This window comes from Zosterops lateralis (assembly GCF_965231275.1).
Source record: "Zosterops lateralis genome assembly, chromosome: 15".
In the NCBI taxonomy this organism is placed as follows: Eukaryota; Metazoa; Chordata; class Aves; order Passeriformes; family Zosteropidae; genus Zosterops; species Zosterops lateralis.
This window is the reverse complement of record NC_139775.1, coordinates 2373344-2388123: the sequence shown is the minus strand read 5'-3', so window position 1 is coordinate 2388123 and position 14780 is coordinate 2373344. Positions and strand designations below refer to the sequence as shown.

The 14780-nt window shown below is 46.0% G+C and overlaps 1 protein-coding gene across 1 annotated transcript in view; it reads left to right on the top strand.

Moving 5' to 3' along the window:
- SDK1 (sidekick cell adhesion molecule 1) overlaps window positions 1-14780 on the top strand; it is a 393752-nt gene that overhangs the window by 370176 nt on the left and 8796 nt on the right. The window contains exons 42-45 of the mRNA XM_083872526.1: window positions 5348-5512; window positions 8254-8391; window positions 10318-10438; window positions 10640-10769. Of these exons, the coding sequence (XP_083728652.1) occupies window positions 5348-5512; window positions 8254-8391; window positions 10318-10438; window positions 10640-10769 (554 nt within the window). The remainder of the gene's footprint in view (window positions 1-5347; window positions 5513-8253; window positions 8392-10317; window positions 10439-10639; window positions 10770-14780) is intronic.

Below are 14780 nucleotides of genomic sequence, written 5' to 3'. Positions count from 1 at the left end.
CCAGGTCACATCCAAAGGTTCCTGTCACTGTGCATATAGCCTGTACATCCCCAGCAGTCTCACCCAGAGCTTCCTTTGCAGTGACCCCCATCTACAAGGGAGGTGTCTGTGAAACACCCTGGAGATCCACACACCAGGAGTGCACCTGGATGTGCAGCTGCCTCAAGAGACCTCCACCCATGGGTGGGCCTGTGCAGAGCAGCCCTGTAGGTGTTGGGTCAATCTGCCTCAGAGAATCACTTGGTTTGGATGGCCTTAAGGTCATCAAGTCCAACCATAAACCAAACACTGCCATGTCCACCACTAAACCACCTCCAAAACCGACACATTTTTCTAGCTTCTGTCACCTCAGAAAGAGCCTCCTTGACCCAGGACAAGCTGAGGGAGATTTCCTTTTCTGCTTCCTCTCCCCACCACAATTTTGGACTTTGTGTGCTTTTCCCAAGCAGGGGATGATGTCAGGCAGCTGGAAGAGAATTGCACCTAAATGGAATGGTCTGAATTGGAAGGGACCTTAAAGATCAGCCAGTTCCATCCCCCTGCCATGGGCAGGGACACTTTCCATTAGACCTGGTGGATCCAAGCCCCATCCAACCTGGCCTTGGACGTTTCCAGGGATGGGGCAGCCACAACTTCTCTGGGCAACCTGTATCAGGGCCTCCCCACCCTCACAGGGAGGAATTTCTCCCTGATACTCCATCTATCCCTGCCCTCTGGCAGTTTGAAGCCATTCCCCCTTGTCCTGTCACTCCATGCCCTTGTAAAAAGTCCCTCTCCAGCTTTCAGGATGATGAGTTCCATAAAGGCAACAGACATTTTGGGAAAGAACTCGTCTACTTGGAGAGGGAATTGTCTACCCCATAAATGCTGGGTTTCACTTCCCACGCCCTGAGGACAGCTCTCACTTTAGTTTCCTTTCTGGTGTCTTGAGTAGTGTTTTTCTGTTTTCTTCCTTTTCTATTTATTTTTAACCAAATGAGGGAGCGCAGTGTCAAACATGGACACGAACCAGCAGAAGTCAGTAAATTCAAAGTGAAGGGTGCAGCTGCATCCCCAGCATCTGCCATGGGGCCTTTTTCGCTTCTGCTGGCGAGCGACACACCGGGGCTGACAGTTTGTCAGCCTTCACTTCCCATTCTTGTCCTTCCTCTGCTTTGCATGATAATCCAGCTCTTTGCCTCTGACAAACACAGCCACGTCTGAATCGTGTCCTCTGTAGGAGGAACACCAGCGGCGTTCAGCCGGCCCTTAACTCTCAGCAGCTTCTCCCTTCATAAACCCTCTAATGTGTAATTAGGAGGGAGCTTTATGGCCCAGCTCTCCTGCTCCGAGAGGGGACTGGCTGGTGTTTAGAACCCGGATAACTGACAGCTCTCCATGTCCTGGGTTGTCAGTGGCTGGATTTAGTGGAGCTGGGAGCCTCCCTAGCTGAGTGACAGCTTTATTTAGTGTGGAGACCCTGATTAATGGCCTGTGACGCCGGGCTGCCCACGGGGCCCACGGGCAGCAGAGCAGCTCCTCTCCAACAGGGGCTGGACACGGCATCAGGGCAGAGGTGGCTGCACCTTCCCTGTCACTCACATCCTCTCCCATGCCTCAACCTCGAGCTCAGATGGGACAGAGGCATCTATCATTACGGTTCAGCTCGTGTAAAGGCTTATAGCAAAGTTTATTGAAAGACAGACTCTTCTTTTGTACAGTGTTTGGGTACAATGAATAGGACTGGTCCTTTAGGACACCACCTTTTTGTAAACGTCTCTACCAGTAAACAAGTTGGAAAAACACCAGGTGTCAGGAGGAGGAGATGTACAAGATTGTTTTGGGTTCTTCCTTATGATTTCCCAGGCCAGACTGAAAGAGTTCTGTACTTGGCTTTCCCACAGGCTTCAAGCTTCTTGCCTGGAGCCTGGGAATCCATGTTCTTGAATTCATGGACTGACCACTGTCAGTTATCACAGGCATCCAGGCTGGGAGCTGTAGAGCAAATCTCCCATCAGCAGGAGTTAGGACAGGGCAGGGCTGGCGAAAACTGGACAGAAATAAGGAGCAAAGTTTTTCTTTTTCGAGGAGCATGTGTTTTTCCATCACACATTTCAGAGGCTGAGTGTCCAGTGAAAGGCAGTGGGGAATGAAGATGGGGACTGATGTGATCAAAAAGAAAATGCAAGGGCAGCCTCCCTCAGGATGTCTCTCTGAGCCCTGCACCTCAGCCCTGTTTAGTTTTGCAAACTTCTCTTTTCCCAGTGGTTCCTAAGAGTTAATGCTCAGCTGATGTCCCAGCCATGGCATGTGCATCTTTCCTCCATAAACTGAGCGGAAAATGCTGTGTATGGTACAGTAACGATTTTCCACTGAACTTAAAGGCCAGTCTTTGCACAGGTGACCTTCTAATGAATTCTCTTTCAGCTGAACTTCTAACATTTAGAGCACTCCTAGTTTTGATGAGGGGGGGAGAGGTGCAGTGAAGGAATTCAGAAGTGTGTGTTCAATATTTAATCTCAAAATTCACCACTGGAATTAAGTGATTTTTTAGTTCAGCTATATCTGATTGTGGTCATTGTCTACAAAGAGGGGTCTGGATGCTCCAGATGGATATAAGATAAATTAATTGAGGCTCTGGAATTAAAAATCTTGTTGGCAAGGGCTTGGGAAGCCATAGGCTATGCTGTGCATAGGGGTCAGCAGTGGGGAAGATGTAGGACATCTGACCACTGTAGCTGCATCAGCACCTCTCTGGGACCCCAGGGATAATGAGCTGGGTCCCATTTTAGAATCATTAAGGTTGGGAAAGACCTCCAAGATCATCAAGTCCCATTAACTCAGCACTGACAGCCCTACCCCAGGGAAAAAAACCCAAAGTTTTGACAAAGATTCTTTCAGTGATTGAAAGGGAGATGGGCCAGTGACTACGTGGCCACCAGCCAGAACATTTCTGAGTCCCTGTGAGACAGAAATATCTCTGAACAAACATCCACCAGCATCCTTTGCTGCCCCACACCATCACCACCATAGCCAAGGGGACAGAGAGGAGGAAATTCAATGTTGATCTCTCAAGGGTGGTTTTCCCAACTTACTGCAAGCTTCACAGAGTGGTTAAATTTGCACTTCTTGGTCTGTTGGGTTTTCTGCACTGTGCACCCTGATAGGTTTGGGAAAATGAATGAGAAAGTGTGTCTGAACAGTTGTGTTTGTCATAATGAGTGCTGAACATTCACTTTTGTTGTTGCTTTTTCTTCCCCTATTTAAGCGGCTTTGAATGCAAACAAATTGCTTTTCAGACAATTCACAATGGGCCCAAATTCTCTTATTGCTGTTTACAAATGTGTTTATGAAAGCTTAGGCAATTCTAGCAAATATGGCAATATTTTATAGTCGTGAGATGCATCTTCTGAGTATCAGTGGCTGCAACAATCCAACTTCGAAAATGCATCCCTCACTCCACCCTCTTCAGAGAAACTAAATCCCAAACTCCCTTTTTATTACATTGTAACTTTATGTGGTAGAAATAATCTCGGTTTCTATTGCCCTGTAAAAGGGAAGTCAATATTTTATCTCTTGTTTTATAGCCATTGTAATACCCAGCTAATACATAACAATGGTACATTATGATAACTTCATTATAGTCTGATCATGCTGGTGAATAATGCATTGGTCCGAGTTTTAAGCATGGCAGGAAAATTACCTATTTTTATTGTTCTTTGGTGTTTCTCAAATGCAGCTGGAACAATAACATTCCAGCCTGCTTTTTGCATCCACTGAGACTGCCAGTCCTCCTGACCAGAAAAGCTGTGGTTTGGGGACTGTTACTCACTGTGTGTGTGTCACCAGACGTGCAGCGCCGTGCAAATCACTTAGCCAATATTTACTGGTGCCAAAGCTAAAACATTCACATGGAAATGCACCTGCAGTGTTAATCAGTCCATCGTTGCTGCTATTCCCTGTGGCACAGGAGCAGGCTGAGGGCCAGGTCTTGCTCTGTTACACCAGCACGGTTCTGGAATCGCTGCGGTGACTCCAATTAGGTTACGCTCAGGTAAAGGCAAAGCAAATGAGGACAGATTCCTGCCTCACACTGCAGCAGCAGAACGAGTCACTGAGGGTAACACACTGCTGGCTCCTGCTTTATTGTTACCTTGATAACACCTCGAGCTACAGAAGCCCTGCTGCTGCTCGAGTCGTGCAGCGCAGACGACTGTCTGTCAAAGAGGCAGCTCCCGCACTGAAGTCGTGTCTGTGGAGAGGTTATCATCCTATTCCCATTGCTGTGGGACATGGAGAGAAAAACAGATATTGTTGGAACAGCTTTGATAGCTAAAAGTAAAAGCCCAATGGGATGCTTGTGAGGTCTGGTGTGTGAGAGCTACGCTGGGTAGGTGAGCTAAGGGTTTGGCCCCACGTGTAGACAGAGACTCCATTTTCTGAGCAGAAATGCTAGGCACTAATTTTTATTGGGAAATTGATCAGTCAGATTAATGTTTGATTCCTGCCTTCAAAATTTTTGAGTGGGATTTTTAATTATAGTTGGTTTTGTTTGTTCTGGTACCAGCATCCATCTCGTTGAAAGTTCATTTCATTGCAGTCAAGTGAATGTGAGGTTACAGGTGTGGGTCAGGGATGGGAATGGTGCCTGGTCAGGATGTGAATCAGGATTAATGCTATAGCTGTGGAGAGCCAAGATTACCCTTCTGAAACGCTCCCATCAGAATGGCATTGTGTTTCTACCAAGTTCAACAGCTTTTAAAACTCATTTCTGCTTAAAACTGCAGAGCACAGAGTGCAGCACCACCTCTGTGCCGTGCAAAGGGCACAACACTGTTGCTGTCATGGAGCAAGCAGCACTCCAGTGACACCAGTCCCTTGGCACCAGTTCACACAGGGCCACAGTGCCTCCCAGGACTTATATTAGTCCAAGCCTCACTTGAGTGCTTCAACAACAAAGCAAATTTTGCAATGTAAAAGGCAAGCAAAATCTTTGTGATCAGGACTCATGAATGCTGCCTTGGGTTTACCTGATCTGTCAAATGACAGGTGTGCTGGTGGGTGACCTTATCCAACCAGGAGCCAGTGGCAACTGCTCCAGCCAGCTCAGGTCTGTGTGGGTGCTGCTGCTGATTTTGGAGACCTCTTCCATCTGGGCTATGAAAAGATTCCATCCTGAATAAATGCATTCACAGATGGGGCTTTGCAGGGCATTCTGACATTTGTGTGTATCACAGGGCAGCCTCCAGGTGAGTGTGTCCCTGCCTGTGGCTCCAGCACACACCATCAATGACAACCTCTGTCACTGAGCAGGTGGAAGTGCCAGGGCACAGAACTGATGCCATTTCTCTCCTTGCTGCTCTCCTAGATGAAGGACTTTGGGACATGTTTGTGAAGGACATTCCTCGCAGTGCCACCTCCTACACAGTGGGCCTGGACAAGCTCAGGCAAGGTGTCACCTACGAATTTCGGGTGGTGGCTGTCAACGAATTTGGCTATGGAGAGCCAAGTGTTCCTTCTGTGGCAGTATCAGGTAACCATGGATGTTTTTTTAAAGTCTTTCTCAATGGAATTTTCCAGGGTTGAGGGAGAAGAGGGGGAAAAGAAACAAACCAGACTCTCTAGTTGCAGCAAATAATCAAAGGCAGCTTGTTTTTACTTGTTCTAGGATAAAACTGGAGTAATGCAGTGGTGAATTATGGTTTGAAATTACAGTATGTTTGATTCTCAAGAGGAAAAATGTGCATGTGCCATTTTTAAGCTTGATAAAGAACTTACCCAGAGTGTCTATGTCAGATCTCTTGTCATAAGACTAATTTGCAGAGTCTACAATTTGTTTGCTTCTTCTCCATTCTTAGTCTGGTTTTTGTTTTCTTTTTCTTTTTTTTTTTCTTTTTTTTTTTTTTACCCTGGATTCTGACAAACATTTCCTGTGTTACTTTGTATTTAGCTCTCACAAACACAGCAGTGTAGTTTCACATTATTCCTGATAATCCCCCGTGCTGGCAGTCCTGCTCCAGTGTGATGCCTCCAGTCCCCTTCCACCAGAACAGCTCGTTGGTGATGCTCTGGGGCTCTTCCCACTCTCCCTGCTCTCCTGTGCTTACCCCCAGTGAACAGGGCCATGACCTAAATGTGGTTCCCTAATCCCTGTGAGCAGCCCAGCCCTCTGGTTTTCTGCAGGGACTTGAATACCTTAAAAATCAGATTGCTCTCAGCTTGCCCGGGCTGGGCAGCTGGAGTGCCTGGGCCTGTGGTGAGGTGAGAGACCTTGCCCTGGGAAGGCTTTGCTGGGTCTCCTCTTCACCCCTGCTCTACTCCAGGTTGCTTTTGAGCCATCAGGTTTCATCCTTGCTGTGTCAGCAAAGACAAGGGGAATAAAAGAAACTGATAAAGTGGCTTTGTGATTCAAAATTCTGGAGAGTCCTGAGAACCTGGCAGTGCTCCAGTATCTGGAGTGGCTTTTATCTCTTTGCTGCTCCAGTGAAAGGCACGAACACCATTCAACAACTCCCCAGCAGGCAGGAGGAGCGAGCGCAGCTCTCGCCATCACGGCTGCTGCACTTGTCCTGACACAATTAACCACTTACCCCGTGAGAGCTTCCATGGATTTCACTGAGAGTGCTACCCCTGCTTTTCTTCTTCAGGACAAGGGCATGGACAACTCACTTCAAACACCAAGAGGCAGTGTTTTTTCATCTCTGGGGTTTCACAGAGGCTGTAACAGTGTAAAGGACCAGCAATCATGTCAGTCTTTCCTTTGCTCGAAGACATTATTCCTCTGAAGCAGGGCATGCATCTCCTTGTGATGCTTTCTATAAATAAACTGCTTGTTTGTAAGTTCTCCACTTGAACAGAACTATTTAATTTGCCTCCTTTTGATGCTTCAGTGTTCCTCTCAAATTGCTGCATGAAAGTCAGAGGCTTCCATTGAGATTCACAGTCATAAAAGTATAAAACATTTTAGGCTGGCCACTTCAGCTGGCACAGGGAGGTATAAATTGCCCTGAATCTGCTCAGCCCAGCATGGCTCGTGCAGTTTGTCTCTAGGATTTTATTGGCCTGGACTGGCCTCACAGCAAAGAAAGAGCGTGGCTGCTTTTCCCTGCTGCAGAATACCCAGTGATCTGGAACAAATTTGAGCTCGTATCATCAGGCTTAAAACAGATTTTTATTCAGATCCAGGCTTGGGACAGTCAGGGGAAGAGGGAAAGAGGGTTTGGTGATAGTGAGGGGTTGAGTTGTTCTCCTGGCATCACCCATTCCTGCCAGGTGGTGTTCCACCTTACAGACTACAGGGAAATCATATCAGCTGCTGGCTTGTGCTCAGAGGCTGCACTTTTTCCCAAAGCTGAGGAAGCTCAAGGGAGGACAAAGAAAATATCACTGCAAGAAAACAACAATATTTACTGCTTTAAACCAAGACTGGGGAGGTAACTCCAGAAAGGGGAAGTTAGAGTCATTTTGTGTTTCCACTCGAGGTCAAATGAGATGAAATGACCTGAGACTGCACAAAACCCAGGCAATGGAATTGATACCCCTGTGCTGCACATCAGGCTTGGCTCAGTGGATGGAGAAGTGATATAGAGTTAGCAGTGAATGTTGGAAGTTGGAGTTAATGGAGGTACTGAAAGACACTGAACCAAGTGTACTTTGTTCCCTGACACTAGCTATATTTTTCAAAGAGCCACTGAACAGCATTTTGGCAAGGTAAGCCTCCCAAAAAGTGAAATAATCATGGGTCATGGCATGTGTATTAGTGGTTCCCTTGACCCAGGAGTGCTAAGCCTGCCATGGTCAAGAAATGTGGGTGTGCAGAGCTGTGGGAGGAAACCTGACTCTCTTCTTCTGGTGGTAACTTCTTAGCTAAGGGCCTCTGGAGCTGCTCCAGGGGTATGAAAGGTGTGAAAGGTGCTTGTAGAGATGGAACTGGTTGCCCAGGAAAGCTCTGGCTGCCCCATCCCTGGCAGTGTCCATGGCCAATTTGAATGGGGCTTGCAGCAACCTGGGATAGTGGAAGGTGTCCCTGCCCATGGCAGGGGTGGCACTGGATGAGCTTTAAGGTCCTTCCAACCCAAACTATCCCAGGGTTCTGTGTTAGAGCTGTGACATGCTTGTGTTCTCTACCATCCTAGAAGGGTCAGAACCCCCTCGAGAGTCTGAACTCTCTCTCTCCTGAGCACCACTGTGGAGCCATCATTCACTGTGGAGAACAAGAGAAAATGTTAAAAGGGCATGAAGAAGAACTGTTATTTGGTTTTTTTGCTCTTTCAGCACAAACAGAAGCCCCTTTCTATGAGGAGTGGTGGTTTCTGCTGGTGATGGCTCTCTCAAGCCTCATCCTCATCCTGCTGGTGGTATTTGCATTGGTCCTGCACGGCCAGAGCAAGAAGTACAAGAACTGCAATGGAGGTAAGGCATCATCTCTGTGCTGTGGAAAAGTCTCAAGAGCTGTGGGAATCAGAAATACCCTTCCTTTGAAACCCTGATTCCCTCAGCAGGGACTGTGTTTAGAGCTATTTTACTTGGCAGAAGACTTGGAACTTTTTGCTGTCTGGTATGGTAGAAATGGCTTTTGCCTGTAGCCACACTGGATCAGGGTTTGGACACTGAGCAGCCTTGGGCTCAGGACAGACTCTGGAAGTCCCAGGGGCTGCAGTAAAAGCCAAGGAGTCTGGGTCAAACACTTGGTAGATAAGGAATTAAAAAAAATTGGCTGAGACTTTGTTTAACTTTGTCATAATTCCCTGACAGACAGGGAGGAGAAAGATTCTGCTTTTCCATGGCTGTACCAATGCAGATATTCTAAATCCCATGTGTGAGGACTATATCATCATTCCTTTATATTGAGTGCCCTGCATCTCACATTCCTTCCCTAAGCCAAGGTGCAGTTGCTGGGCTGGGGGCCAAGCAGCCAGGAGGTGTCTTGGTTATCTGGACCTTTTAGATTTTAACATATAGTGAGCATCAAGCTTTGAATTTTCCCTTAGTGATGATTTTTACCAGCCTCCTTTCTTGAAAGAGGAGCTACCTGCTCTGTAACTTAGAATATCAAATAGGCCCCTTTCAAAAAGCCTCATTCTTGAGCTCTGAATATTGTTTTTTACCTTTTCTTCTCCCTACATGATAAAGTCCTGGGAGGCTTGTTCACATGTGTATTTCTCTGATAGCCTCCTCCACCTGCAGCAAGAAATTTCTCTGATGCCAGGAGGTGCCAGAAAAGGCACATTAATGAGAAAGATCAGGTGGATGGGTCTCTGCACTACCTGTTCTTAGGGATTAATGGTAATGAAGTCTTCCAGGCAGTATTTAGTAATTCAGTCCCAAAGTGAAGATCTTCTCTTTCTTTGTAATTCACTTCTAACAAGTGTTAGAAAATCAGATTTCAGTCCCACGAGATATAAGATGTATGCATAGCGTGGCATTTTACCAGGTTAATACTATTACATATTTGTATGCACAGCTCACAGGAAATCTCTCATCTTCGTGGTTTTAATGTGTGTTTGGGGGACAGACATGAAAAGGCAGGTCTGACCTGTGCTGTCAGATATCCGTGTTCACAGAGCCTTAATGCAGCACTGGTATTGAAGCTGAGGATAAAGCACCTGTCTGCTGCACAGTGACAGCCAGCCCTTCTCCCTGGGACTCAGGCTCAGCTCACACCTTTGGGATGACAAAGGATGAGCACAGGAGAGAACAAGCTCCAGCTAGATTTGATCACAAGAAATAATATCCTGGGCTGTATTTTCCTTCTTCCCATCCTGTCCTTGTTCCTGCCTTTTGTTGTCTGGTGATTTCTCCATTCCTGATCCTCATTTCAGCTGTGGCATGTTTTTCCCATTTGCTATCCCCTTACCCTCTCTCTTGCTTTTTTCCTGCCCTTTTTTTTTTTTTTCTCTCACCTTTTCCTTTTTTTCTACCTTTTCTAGTTTTACTTTCTCTGGCTTTGCTCCAGTCAGTGTGGAATGGGATTCACAGCACCTGATTGAGGACGTCTTCAGTAGCCACCTAAATTAGTTATCTGGTTTCTATTTATAGTCAAAACCAAGAATAAGCACTTTTGAAGCACAGTTTATCTGTGCTATTTTAGATACTTGCCTCTGAATGAAATCCCTCCATCCATTCATGACTCCTTTCTCTTCTTTTGTCTTCCTCTGCACCTTCATATTCCTGATACACTCCTTGCCTTTACTCTGTTCTCACTTGCCAGTAAGAAAAGAGAATTTCAAATAATTAATGATGTCATAAACCAGAAAGAAGAACGAGTTAGCTCCTGCAGTTCTGTTTGGGGGGAAAAGTGCTTCTGTTTCAGCTGAACCTTTCATTTCCTGGCTCCAGGTAAAACCATCTCCAACGTGGAAGAGTCAGTCACCCTGGATAACGGAGGCTTCACTGCACTGGAGCTCAACAGCAGACACCTGAACATCAAGAGCACCTTCTCAAAGAAAAATGGAACCAGGTAAAAAGCTGGGAATGCTGTGCTTTTGGAATGTCTTCTTTCTAGCTTCAAGCACTGTTAAACAGGCAAAAGGGAGAGACTGAAGAATCCAGGGAGGACTTAAATACCCGAGTCTCTGCCTCAGGCTGTGATTCTAAGCATGATTTCATTAATCCCAGGGGAATAACAACATCCCAAACACTCATCCTTTGCATTTTCTAGGTCTCCTCCTCGGCCAAGCCCAGGGGGGCTGCACTACTCTGATGAGGATATCTGCAACAAGTACAACGGGGCTGTGCTGACTGAGGGCTTGGGCCTCAACGAGAAGCCCCTGGAAGTGTCAGAATCAGAGGTAAGGCTTTCCCTCTGCCTCGCCCTGCACAGACACTGCAGATATTAATTTCCATGCTGAATCCTGGCAAGTCTTTGAAGTCCCAGTCCCATACCTGCATCATGCTGCGTGGTCACTGTTTATCTGTCTCAGGGATTTTAAAAGGTTCAATTCACCAGGCTGTTTGCATCACAGCTTAAAATAAAAATATCAAAGGAAAGAATGACAAGCAGGACCCAGCCAGAGCAGATTCCAGACCTGGCCTTGGCAGATATATTCAGTTTTCCAGAATCAGGTAAGATAAGTGCAATCAGTCAGAGACTGTGTGCTGACCACTCTGCAAGGATCTGCACACCCCCTTCTGCCTGTGGCTGCAAACTTGGAGTACTTTTGGGAAAACACATATGGTGCTGCAAAATAACCAGCTACTGTCTGGGGGGGGTCAAAGCTGAAATGTGCTTTGGAGTGTTGCACTGACTGGAGTGTAGAATGTGGTTTGCAGTTTCACAGCTACAGCAAACCCCACATTCAGGGGAGTGGTCTGAGTGGTGACAGCCACTGCCTTGGTTACAGAGGGCGTAGGTAGGGAGTGAGTAACTTGCCAGGGAGCACATGGCCATGGCTGTGAGGGCCCAGCATTCAGCTCTCTGCACACCCCAGCCTTGCCTTTGGACTGCTCTCCACAGAAGGTGGGTGTATGCCAGCACTGTCCATCTGGCAGGGCTCCATCTTGTGTTTCACATTCCTCGTAAGAGGAAAAGAAGTGTGTGCTGTCTGTGAAAGTCCAGCAGTGACCAGGGCTGAATAGACAGACTTCAGAGGAGATCCAGAAAGGTAAATCTGTCTCTAAAATCAGCTGCTGTCAGCTGAGATCCTGACGAATCCGAACTGACAGCGCAAGAAGCGAGCAGTGGGCCAAACCATGCCAAACCTGACCCTTCCAGCAAGAAAAAATCACGGGCAGCAAGTAGTGAAAGAAGATGACAGTTTTCATCTGTAGCTTTTCTGCACCTGCAGCTACAGCTGCTTTTCCTGGCTACCTAGCTCTCACCTCCTGCTAATTACCACCGACAGCCTGCTGCTTTGTGCTGCCCTGTGGCCGACCCGTCGTGCAGGCAGCTTTCCTTGGTGCAGCTCAAGCTGCTGTCTCTGCAATGCTCCAGCATTACCCTCCAGATTAAACCCACAGTGCTTTGGTCATGTCACTGTAACAAACCAGCATTAAACCTGTCATTAAAACAGTTTGCTGAGCATGATCGTGAATTGAGCACTGGCACCTTTTGACATTAATTTCAATGTCCCGTGTGGTATTTCCTGGTGATGTGCAGAAGTCTCCTTGCAGGGTGTCATTATGCCTACTGTATGCACTCTTTGTACAGCAGGGAATGAAGGGATTTGGGTGGGTTTTTTCTCAGGCTATTGATATTGTTTATTTACTGTTGCATTGCTGTTGAGCCCGAAGGTCTCAGTTGAGATTCTGGTGTTTTTGTGAATGTGGCTGCGCATGTGAGCATTTTGTGCACAAAATATGCCCCTGTTTTTCCTTGGCGCTTGGATATATATACATATACAGCCCGCTTGTATAATGTCTTTGATGCTTGTTTGGGGTTTTTTTGTGGGGAGTGCTTTTAGTCATGAAATGTTAATATGCTCCCAGTAGAGGTAGCAGTAGGAGATGCTGCCTTTTGATCAGCCTGAAAACGCTGTTTATGTTGGCAGGTGAAGACAGGAGGTGAGGGTGGCTTGGGGCAGAAGTGGGCATAGATGATTGACCACTCTCTTTTCAGCTGTTCCTGTATCTATTAGCTCTTCCTGTTTGTCTTTTATTTTCTTTTAGTTTCTGTTCTCAGAGGAGATCTTCATAGACAAGCTCTATTTTCTGAGAGTTTCAAATTTTCCCATCTGTCTTAGCAGGCACAAACATTTGCCATTAAGTGAAGAGCTAAAGATATCTTTTCATGTAAGAGTTCTACCCAGGCTTGGTCCTCTGCAGCAGAGGGTCCTGATGCTGTTTTCCTCTGATACATCTGTGTGTGGGTCTCAAATTCCACCTAATATGATGCAAATCAGGGCAGACAGGGACAAAAACTGTGCCTTTGCCTTCAATCCACTTGTCACCATGTTACTGCTTAGTCTTACACCTGCTGCCTGAGGTGTCAAGATTTTATATGGAAAAGAAGGAAACTCACTGGCTTCAGGTCTCCTGGGGTTTACTGAACATGAAGAACTCTTGGGCTGACTGACTGCACTTAAAACACAGCTGCCTGGGAGCATTCCTCCAAGCTCCCTCTTGGAGAGGAGAGACACACAGAAACAAAGAGGAAATCAAGTAGGACTCTTAATATTCATAAATCAAGTGGTGAACTTACTCCATGTCATGAAAGCCAAGCACCAGTACTGTTAATGAGGTTAAAGAAGTTTAATTGGCAGGTATGGAGCAGGAGACTGCTATGAGTGTAAATTCTAAATGATTAATAATAATAGGCTTTTAGTTAATGAGTCAAGTGGACAAGGCTCTGGATAGATAATCTGAAAAAATTAGGTGTTCACCATGTATAGAAATCTGGTGATGTATCTGCAGTGTCATGCAGCCAAGGAAGAGCAGAAGGAGAGGGGAGGCTGGTGCACATTTGTGCGTTCTCACAAGTCCTTGTGGTCTCCCAAAAACTGCTTCCAGGAGAAAATACTCTCACAAGTTGCACATATTATCAGTCAGTGCTGGATGCTCTGGCCTTCCCACTGCTCTCTGCAGTCTGACTAGCTTTGGCTTTCTCAGCTCTGTTGGAAGATATTAATTTCCACTTAACACTTCAGAGGGAATAGGGTTTAACTTGTTTCCAGTAAAGCTCTCCAGTGATTTTGACAAGTTGGACATTATGTGGAAACCAGCTGCAGCTGACACATAAAATAGGAGTGAGTTCCCATGTCCAGAGAAATATTTTGCATACTGGGTTACCTTGTCTCTTTTACAGCATATTTATTTCAGGCCAACAACAAAAAAAATCCTGCTGTCATCTACATTTTTAGAAGTAATTTTATAAGGCTGTTTCTTTTGTAGTCACTTAAAAGGATAACTGGAACTATGATCAAATTTATTATCACATTTCCCCTGACTAAGCCAGCCAGCTCTGGTGGCTGAGTTGCCTCTGAGCAGGACTTGTGCGTTTTGTGCTATAAAAAATATACCTAAATAGGCTCTCCTTTTCTGTATTTGTTGTTTCACAGGCATCCATGCACCTTTGGTTGACAGTGTGTAATGTCACCACACACCCAATCACGCTCCAGCCTATGGAGGTTTCCAAGGTAACACAGCCACAGTCGCAGGGGAAGGAGAAAACTGAAAACAAAGCAAAAAGCCCTGCAGCATTTCTATTTACTCAATAGTTTAAAAACCACTAAAGAGTAATCCTCTAGTCTAAGCTGTCTGTATTGTCATGCTAAACAGGTTTATCTTACTTCTCCTTGATTTTCATCGTGCTGTGGAATGCCAGTTTGGAGCATTCCTTGCTGATAAGGGTGGTTATTGGAGTCTTGCTGGGAGCAGACCTTGGGAGATACTTCAGAAGCACGGACAGAATAGTCAGTTCCTGCCTGTTCTGAAAGAAACACAGAAAAAAACCGTGTTGTATCAACACTAACAAGCAGGTTATCCTTTCCAGCATCAGTCTGAATGATGGTGAAAGGCTGAAGTTACTGCAGCTCTATATGTTTCATGACAGTTCTTTCTGAAAGACCATGGCCTTATTTACACCAAATTAGTGTTCCCTTTCAGCGGGTATAATGAACTAATTAGTGGACAAATTATCAGCAAGTGGTATTGTTTTTAATTGCCTCTTTCAGTTCATGGCAAATCTGAGTGACACCGTATTTCAAACGGTAGCAGCTCATCTTAAAGTGTTCCTGGGATTTCTCCTGTTTATTGTGTTGACTTCTGGCAATCTTGAAAGAACTTGGCTTAGGAACAGAAATTATATTCGTTTTGTGAGAGAGTTGTTTTTTTGCTGGTGATGGACAGAGCTCAAGTGGCTGCAT